At 47.7% G+C, this 9,742-nt stretch overlaps 2 protein-coding genes across 2 annotated transcripts in view; both read right to left on the reverse strand.

The window, feature by feature from the left end:
* The window catches only part of Hdac1 (histone deacetylase 1), a 31,891-nt gene extending 29,091 nt beyond the window's left edge, over positions 1 to 2,800 (reverse strand). The window contains exon 1 of the mRNA XM_013020492.1: positions 2,672 to 2,800. Within this exon, the coding sequence (XP_012875946.1) occupies positions 2,672 to 2,720 (49 nt within the window). The 5' untranslated portion in view covers positions 2,721 to 2,800. The remainder of the gene's footprint in view (positions 1 to 2,671) is intronic.
* A 5,518-nt stretch (positions 2,801 to 8,318) lies between these two features.
* Positions 8,319 to 9,742, reverse strand: part of Lck (LCK proto-oncogene, Src family tyrosine kinase) — a 29,379-nt gene continuing 27,955 nt past the window's right edge. The window contains exon 13 of the mRNA XM_013020640.1: positions 8,319 to 8,971. Within this exon, the coding sequence (XP_012876094.1) occupies positions 8,769 to 8,971 (203 nt within the window). The 3' untranslated portion in view covers positions 8,319 to 8,768. The remainder of the gene's footprint in view (positions 8,972 to 9,742) is intronic.

The raw sequence follows: 9,742 nt of genomic DNA on the forward strand, positions 1-9,742 counted from the left end.
AAAAAAAAAAAGAATGACTTAAGAGGGGCTGGGAAGGTAGGTCAGTGGTAGAGTGCTTGCCTTGCATGCATGAGGCTCTGGGTTCGATTCCTCAGCACCACATAAGTAGAAAAAGCCGGAAGTGCTGCTATGACTCAACTGATAGAGTGCTAGCCTTGAGCTGAAGAGTTGAGGGACAGTGCCCAGGCCCTGAGTTCAGGTCCCATGACCAGCAAAAAAGAGAGAGAGAGAGAGAATGCCTTAAGAATTTTCTCCCTGCTCATTTTCTCCCCTTCAATTTGCCCACATTTGAACTTTACCTTACCACTTGTCTCTTAGAAAGGAACTCTTTTTTTTGGGGGGGGGTCCAGTCATAGGGCCTGAACTCTGGGCCTGGGCGCTGTCCTTCAGCTCTTCAATCAAGGCTAGTGGCCTACCACTTAAGCCATAGCACCACTTGCAGCTTTTTTCTGTTTATGTGGTGCTGAGGAATCGAACCCAGGACCTCATGCATGCGAGGCAAGCACTGTACCACTGAGCCAGCCAACTTCCCAGAGCCCCCCCCTCCACTCTTATCTTTATCTAACCACCAGAAACCCCCAGAAGTGGCATTTGTGGCTCAAGTGGCTGAGTGTTCACCTTGAGCTGAAGAACTAAGGGACATCTCCCAGGCCGGAGGCGGGGGGGGGGGGGGGGGGGGGGGGGGAAGGAGAGAATGGTGGAGAGGAGGGGAGACGGATCTATCCAGGGAACGAACGAGCTTTACAACATCGGTTAGCGGGGGGGGGGGGGGGGGGGGGGGAGTATTTTAGAGTCTGCTAAGAGTTAGGAAATGTTTAGGGGAATGGGGATACAGAGATAAACAGTCCATAGTTGCTTTTCCTTAATGAGCTTACTGTCTGCAAGATGTGACCAAAACTGGGCACTGGTGGCTCATGCCTATAATCCTAGCTACCCAGGAGGCTGAGATATGAGGATCACAGTTTGAAGGAAACCCAGACAGAAAAGTCTATGACACTCTTATTAACCAGCAAAAAAAGCCATAAGTATAGTGTGACTCAAGTGGTGGAGCAATAACGTCAACAAAAATAAAAGGGCTGGGAAGGTGGCTCAGTGGTAGAGTGCTTGCCTTGCATGCATGAGGCCCTGGGTTCGATTCCTCAGCACCACATAAGCAGACAAAAGCCAGAAGTGGTGTTGTGGCTCAAGTGGTACAGCGCTAGCCTTGAGCTGAAGAGCTGAGGGACAGAACCCAGGCCCAGAGTTCAAGGTCCATGACTGGCCAATAAATAAATAAATAAAGTAGCTGGGTACCAATGTCTCACGCCTGTAATCCTGGCAACTCTAGAAACTGAGATATGGGGATCAGGGTTCGAAACCAGCCCAAGCAGGCAAATATGAGATTTTTTATCTCCAATCAACCAGAAAAAAAAAAAGCCAGAAGTGGAGGTGTAGTTCAAGTGAAAGAGTGCCAGCTTTGAGCAGGAAAAACTCAAGAATGTGAGGCCCTGAATTCAAAACCCAATGGCACTGCAATCAATAATAGATCTATAATAAAACACAAAGTTATCAACTGGTCTTGCTCATAGCAAAAACTTGGAATCCAAGTCTTCTTTACCCCGACATTAATTTAATTTCTAGCCCAGAATATTTCTAAGAAAGAAGCCTGATGATGGCATTAACTTGAATCCAACTTCAATGATTCACAGTGGCCTCAGTATAGCATCTGCCTTCTTGGGTATAGCAGGCCAGCCGTTCAGGATCTGGTCAACATTGACTTCTCAAGCCTGATCACTTGCAACCCTTCCCCTCTCCTGCTCTCCATCTTTCTCACTAGGCCCCAAATCCGTGCCTCAGCCATCTTGTACACATACCTGCAATTTCCCTCAGGTTCTTTTTTGTCCCCTTATGGTTCCTTGTGGCTAGCTAAGACTCCTGTTTTTCAGGTCCTAAGGGACAGGTCACCTCCCTTCCTGACCCCTGGGATTGGGCTAGGAGACTCCTACCACTGAGCTCCCCCATCCCAGTACCATACTGGAGAGGGCCTCTAACACTGGCTCCCCTCCCTCCAGCTTGTGAGGTGGCACCTGATAAGCCCCCTGACCCCCCCAGCATCCTTGCACGACCTAGAACAGCGTAAGCTGCTCCTTTATATTTTTCTTTCATGACAAGTCCATTTGAACAAGTTACAACTTTCTCCTTCCAACCCCAGAGGCCCCATTTCCCAGCAGCAATCGCTCCCAAGCCCTGCTCCCTGGCTGGGGGAGGGGAGGCGAGTGGCAGTCCTGCAGGGATCTCCTCAAAAGAGACGAAGGAGGCAGGGGATCGTGAAGGACCTTTGTATTCTCACCAGGACAAGACAGTCTTGCAACCGTCTCCATTAGATCCTGCCCCCCGCGCCCCCCCCCCCGAGCTCACTCAGCCTCCCCTCCAAGGGGTCCCACTCTAGACTCCACGTCGGACTCCAGAAAAATCTTCTTCCCAAAATGGTCTCGGGCCTCCCCCCCACCCTCGACCCCCTTGGCCTCAGCCTCCTCTCTCGCCCTCAACCTCCTTTCCTCAGCCTCCCCCGCCTCACTTCGACCTCCTTCTCCCAGCCTCCGCCCTCTGCCTCTTCCCCAACGCCCAGCCTCCCCTTCTCCAATCTCCCCAACCCCGCCGGCCCCGCCCCCGCCTCCTGGCTGGTGCTCACCATCGTAGTAGTAACAGACTTTCCTTTTGGTGCCCTGAGTATGCGCCATCTTGCTCGCCTCCCAGCCCTCCCGTCAGTCAGTCGGTCGGTCCGTCCGCCCGCCCGCCCGCGGCTCTGCGCTGCGTCCGACCCGAGGGGAGGGGCAGTCCTGCTGCCGCCCCGCCTGTCCCCTCCCGGCTCACCTATAGCCACGCAGCCCGGGCACCGCTCCAGCCAATCAGCGCGTGGGGAGGCGGGCCCGGAACTCGGCAGGGGGCAAGGGCTGAGCTGAGCGGCGGCCGAGGGCCCCCTGGGCCTGTACCAAGGGCCGCGGCAAAGGGGTTGGGGAGCTTCCCGGGGACCGTACCATCAGTCCCGGGGGAGGAAAGCAGCTCTGTAAAAACTTCAGCCATCCTCCTTTCTGGGTTTGGAGATCAGAGGCCAGCTTTCTTATTTTGCAGAGAATAAACAGGCTTCCGGGGGATACGTGACTTGCACAAGGTCACTACAGCCAAGGAAAAGGCTGAAGCTGCTTTGGCGTGGCGAGGAGGGAGGAATGAAATAACAAAGGGAAAAACATTGTCCACAGCCTGCTGTGGACCAAGTAATGAGCTTTACCAATAATAGTTCAATAGTCACTTACTCCGGACAATAAGACAATAGCTCTGGTGGAGGGTTTTTGTTTGTGGGTGTGGTTGTTGTTGTTTGGGGAGGGGGGGTGTATTTTGTGTGAGTGTGCCAGCCCTGAGGCTTGAATTCAAGGAGTGTTCACTGTCCCTAATCTTTTTTTTTTTTTTTTTGTACAAGGTTAGCACTCTAGCATTTGAGTCCCTTGATTTGTTTGCCTGGGCTGACTTTGAACCTTGATCCTCAGGTCTGAATAGCTAGATTTAAAAGTGTGAGTCAGAGGCATCTAGCTAAAAACCTTTCTAATCCCAAAGCAGGCCTAACCCAAGCCGACTGAGGAGCCTTTGGAGGGTGGAGAAAAAATGGAATTGCCCCGTTATTAAGAGAAGAAGGTTTCTCGACTTTGACACCATTGACATTTTGTGCTGAATAATTCATTGTTATGGTCTGCCCTATGTATTATAGACATTTATCAGTGTTTGGCCTCTTTCCCCTTAGATGTCAGTAGCACATACACACTCATTCTGGGACAACAGAATCATCTCTAGACAGTGCCTAGCAGGGAGTGAGCTAGCTGGGATGTAAAATGATTACCAGCTCTCCCTTTGAGAACCATCGCCCTTGATCCTAGAACCATGCATCAGTCAAAAACATGTCATACCTAGAAGCTGAAAGAGGAAAAAGCCCAATTCTGAGCTTTAAAATAGCAGCTACAATAACTTTAATATTTAGTGAGCACTTACAATGTACCAAACAGTTGTGGTAAATTAGCTGTTTATCTGTAGTCCTACAGACAATAAGATACATTTTTATGCCTTTTTCCCCTCTTGAGACAGGTGTTTCACTAACTTGTATCTTAAACTCCTGAGCTCAAATGATCCTCCTGACTGCCTCCTGAGTGCTGAGATTACAGGAGTATACCACTATACCTGGCCCTTTTCTATCTCTCACTTTTTTTAAAATCAGTCCTGGGGCTTGAACTCAGGGCCTGGGCACCATCTCTGTGCTCTTTTTGCTCAAGGCTAGTTCTCTACCACTTTGAGCTACTGTGCCACTTTTGGTTTTCTGGTGGTTAATTGGAGATAAGAGTCTCACAGACTTTCCTGCCAGGCTGACTTCAAACCAGGATCCTCAAATCTCAGGCTCCTAAATAGCGTGAGCCACTAAACCCAGATTCCTTTTCTCTCTTTAAATGTTATTGTGTTACTCACTTGGGACTACATTTGGACCTTTAGCTATAAGGTAACATAAGATCTAAGGTTAGGTTGTGTTAGCATACAAAAGAGCAAACTTTATTCCCAGTTCTGTGTTGCTGCTTTTTTAACTGGCCTTCTGCAGTTTTTGCTTAACCTTTCCAGGGCTCCATTTCTCTCTCTGAAAAAGGGTGAGGATAAGAGAGCAAAGTTTACCTGCCGTACACAGTGTCCAAAACAGGAGAGAGGGGTGTGGAAGCAATGAGATCATGGTGTGGTAACATTTTGAGAAGTGCAGAGCAAGGCTCATAAGGCAGGTAGGTGAGTGAATGTGTTTAAATTATTATGACTCAGATGTTCTTTGCATATTTTTATAGCCCATTGTGTGATAATAATATAATTTGTTCATTTATCTTACTGCATCTGGGCATTTTAGGTACTTCTCAGTTTTTCATTGTTAACAGGTGCTGCTCTAAATTTGTTCACATATTTTAAAACTTGGCCTTTTTGCTTCCATAAAGAAATACAGGGGCTGGGAAGGTGGCTCAGTGGTAGAGTGCTTGCCTTGCATGCATGAGGCCCTGGATTTGATTCTTCAGCACCACATAAACAGAAAAAGCCAGAAATGGCGCTGTGGCTCCAGAGGTAGAGTGCTAGCCTTGAGCAAAAGAAGCTCAGGGACAGCATCCAGGCCCAGAGTTCAAGCCCCACGACCAACAACAACAACAAAAAAAAAACAGAAAGAAAGAAAGAAAGAGAAAGAAAGAAATGTCAAGCCATGGGCTGGGAATGTGGTTTAGTGATAAGAGTGCTTGCCTAACGTGCATCAAGTCCTGGGTTCAATTCCTCAGTATCACATAGACAGAAAATGTTGGTTTAAGTGGTAGAGTGCTAGCCTTGAGCAAAAGAAGCTCAGGGACAGTGCCCAAACCCTGAGTTCAAGCCCCAGGACTGGAGGGATGGAGAGGAGAGGAGAAAGAAAAGAAAAGAAATATGAAGCCATGTGCTGGTGGCTCATACCTATAATCCTAGTTACTCAAGAGGCTGAGATCTGAATATCACAGTTCAAAGCCAGCCCAGGGAGGAAAGTCTGAGACTCTCAATCTCCAATTAACCACCAAAAAGCTGGAAGTGGGGTTGTGGCTAAAGTGGTAGAGCACTAGCCTTGAGCAAAAGCTCAAGGACAGTGCCCAGTGCCCAGGTCCTATTTCAAGCCCCAGGACCAACACACACACACACACACACACACACACACACAAGAAATATGAGCCAGGCATAGTGGCATTGTCTTGTAATCTCAGCATTCAAGAGGTTGAGGGGCTGGGAAGGTGGCTTAATGGTAGAGTGCTTGCCTCACATGCATAAGGTCCAGGGTTTGATTCCTCAGCACCACATAAACAGAAAAAGCTGGAAGTGGTGCTATGGCTCAAGTAGTAGAGTGCTAGCCTTGAGCTGAAGAGCTGAGGGACAGTGCCCAGGCCCAGAGTTCAGGCCCCACGACTAACAAAAAAAAATAAAAAATAAGAGGTTGAGACAAGAGGATCTCCAGTTTAAGGCCTTGTCTCCAAAAGCAAAACAAGGACTGAAGGCCTGGGTCAGTGGTAGCACTCAGTATCAAAAATAAAAAAAGCAAAACAAAGAAAGAAAGGAAGCCGGGTGCTGGTGGCTCACGCCTTGTAATCCTAACTACTCAGGAGGCTGAGATCTGAGGATCATGGTTCAAAGCCAGCCTGGGCAGGAAAGTCCCTGAGACTCTTATCTCCAATAAACCTAGAAAACTGGAAGTGGTGCTGTGGCGCAAGTGGCAGAGCGCTCACCTTGAGCTGAAGAGCTGAGGGACAGCACCCAGGCCCAGAGTTCAAGCCCCATGACCAACAACAACAACAAAACAAAAGGAAAAATGGGGAAAGAAGAAAGGAAGGAAAGAATGTGGGGGAGGAAAGAAGGAAAAAAACTTTTCTTTGTCAAACACATTACCATGTTCAGATATCTTTAATGTTTTTTTTCTCTTTATCAAACTATAGATGTCAAAAAACCTTTAATTTTCCTCTTTATTATAAAAACAACAGCACATATTGATGATACATAGTTACTAACACTTGGTTTCCTGATCTAGGAGTGGAGGGGACTCCTACAGAGGGAGAGTTAATGCTCACCTGAATGAGATGCCCACTCCTCAACTCCAAGAAGACAGGTAGGCCCAAGGTAGCCAGCTTTTTTTTTTTCAAGAAAAGGCAGAAAGAAATATGAAGATATATATATAAACTCTCCTCAGTTTTGTAAATTAGCTAATTTAGTCTACTTTTAAAAAGCTGGTATTAAGCCGGGCGCTGGTGGCTCACGCCTGTAATCCTAGCTACTCAGGAGGCTGAGATCTGAGGATCAAGGTTCAAAGCCAGCCCGGGCAGAAGAGACCGTGAGACTCCTATCTCCAATAAACCACCAGAAAACCGGAAGTGGCGCTGTAGCTCAAGTGGTAGAGCGCTGGCCTTGAGCTGAAGAGCTGAAGGACAGCGCCTAGGCCCAGAGTTCAAGCCCCCACGACCGAAAAAAAAAAAAAAAAAAAAGCTGGTATTAGCCAGGCACTGGTAGCTCATGCCTGTAATCCTAGCTACAAGGAAGCTGAGATCTGAGGATCATGGTTCAAAGAGAGCTGGAGCAGAAAAGTATGTGAGACTCTTATCTCCAATTAATCACTCAAAAACCAGAAGGGGCACCATGGCTCAAGTGGTAGAGTGCTAGTCTTGAGCACAAAGAGGTTCAGGGACAGTGCCCAGGCCCTGAATTCAAGCCCCACAACTGACAAGAAAGAAAGAAAGAAAGAAAGGAAGGAAGGAAGAAAGAAAGAGAAAGAAAGAAAGGGCTGGGAAGTTGGCTAAGTGGTAGAGCGCTTGCCTTGCATGCCTGAGGCCCTGGGTTCGATTCCTCAGCACCACATAAGCAAAAAGAAAAAAGCCGGAAGTGGCGCTGTGGCTCAAGTGGTAGAGCGCTAGCCTTGAGCTGAAGAGGAGCTGAGGGACAGCACCCAGGCCCAGAGTTCAGGCCCCACGACGGGACCAAAAAAAAAAAAGAAAGAAAGAAAGAAAGAAAGCTGGAAGCTGGTATAGCCAGGCATTGGTGGCTCATGCCTATAATCCTAGGTACACAGGAAGCTGAGACCTGAGGTTCATGATACAAACACAGACCAGGCAGAAAAGTTCATGAGACTTTTATTCCCAATTAACTAGCAAAAAGCTAGAAGTGGGGCTATGGCTCAAGTGTATAGTACCAGCAAAACAATCCAAGTGGAAGTGGAAGTTCCTAGGGGCTGGGAATGTGGCTCAGTTATTGCCTAGCATGCATGAAGTCCTGGGTCTGATTCCTCAGAACCACATACACAGAAAAAACATGGAAGTGGTGCTGTAGCTCAAGTGGTAGAGTGCTAGCCTTGAGCAAAAGAAGCTCAAGGACAGCACCTAGGCTCTGAGTTCACAAGCCCCAGGACTAGCAAAGAAGAAAAAAAGAAAAAAAAAGTGTAAGGCCCTAAATTTAAGCCCCAGTACTGGGGCACACACACAAAAGTAAAATTTTAAAAATTAAGAAAAAAGAAGCTATTTCCCATATATGAAGGTTCCTAATAAACGTTGCCCTGAATTCTCTGGGGAGGGAAGAACCCCATAAGAAGGGGTTTACAGAGTTCATACAGCAGTTACAGGGTAAGCCTTTTAGGCCTCAGAAGCATCAGGGCTGGAAAAAAAACCTAGGCATCCATTCATCCCTTCTTATATCCCAAGTCAGAATTTCCAAATTTCCATCTTCTGAACCCTACTTTTCCCCAAAAGAAAAATAGGTGGAGTGCAGCCAAGAGATGCAGAGCCTTTATGAACAGACATTTATTGAACTCCTGGTGTGTGTGCCAGGCACAGAGGTAGGGCACACAGAGGCATTAGGGAAGATCCCAGTTTGCAAAGAGCTTCTAGATGACCAGAGGAAAGACACTGGTGCAGAAGCAGGAATCAGTCATAGCCTCTCCTCTCTCTCTGTCTCGGGAAACTGGAGGATTCAGAGACATTTTAGACAATGTCTAAGACATATATGCATGGGTCCCACACAAAGAAGATGCATGTGAAGAGCCCACACAACCAGGGGATATGTGTAAAAGACACAAGATTTTGTGTGTGTGTGTGTGTGTGTGTTGCACATAGGCAAGATTCATGTGCAGTCCAGATGTGCATAGTTCCCACTAGTATGGCACAAAAGCTCCGCCTCTCCAAACTAGGGTGTTAAGACAGGGGAAGGGCCCCAGGCAGCTAGATCTGTCAAGGCTGAGGCTGATATTGGCCTTCTGTGGCTGTGAAGAAGTCCTCCAGCACACTGCGCAGGTAGTCAAAGGTGGGCCTCTCCTCTGGGCGTTCCTTCCAGCACATCATCATGAGGTGGTACAGCTCCTCTGGACAGTTGTCAGGACGCACCATTCGATAGCCTCGCTCCAGGTTCTGAATCACCTCAGGATTGGTCATCCCTGGAAGTTGATGGGAGAAAAGTCATCAAGTCTCCAGGCTTTGGAGGCCCCTAGGCAAAGTTTGTACCTTGAATGTCCTCCAAAGATCTATGTGTTAAAGGTCTGGTTCCCAACCCAGCTAGGGAACCTTTAGTGGGTGGAGTCTAGTGGGAGGAAGTTAGATTATTGGGACTTGCCTTTTGAGCCATACTGGGACCACAGACCCTCTCTGCCTTACTTTATTTCTTGGTTGCCGTAAGTTGAGCAGTTTGCTCCTCAACATGAAATGCTGCCTGACCACAGTCTCAAATAAACAGATCCTTGAAATTGTGAGCCAAAAGAAGCATTTCCTCTTTTTTTTTTTTGCCAGTCCTGGGGCTTGAACTCAGGGCCTGAGTTCTTTTGCTCAAGGCTAGCACTCTACCACTAGCACAGTGCCCCTTCCAGCTTTTTCTGTTTTTGTGGTACTGAGGAATTAAACCCAGGCCTTCATGCATGCTAGGCAAGCACTCTACCACTAAGCCACATTCCCAGCCATTTCTTCTTTTTAAGTTGACTTTAGCAGAAACCCAAATAACATAGGTGATATGCAGATTATTTAATGAAATGTTGTGAAGACTAATCCGCACAGACACTGGTCTTCATCCATGATAGCCCACACTGGCAGAACCTCCTGGATGGCAGTCCATTTGAAGTACCTTACCATTTGAAGTACCTGATATACATTATATCTTTTTTTTTTTTTTTTGGGTCTGATCGTGGGACCTGAACTCTGGGCCTGGGCGTTGTCCC

This window comes from Dipodomys ordii, unplaced genomic scaffold (assembly GCF_000151885.1).
Source record: "Dipodomys ordii isolate 6190 unplaced genomic scaffold, Dord_2.0 Scaffold51, whole genome shotgun sequence".
In the NCBI taxonomy this organism is placed as follows: domain Eukaryota; kingdom Metazoa; phylum Chordata; class Mammalia; order Rodentia; family Heteromyidae; genus Dipodomys; species Dipodomys ordii.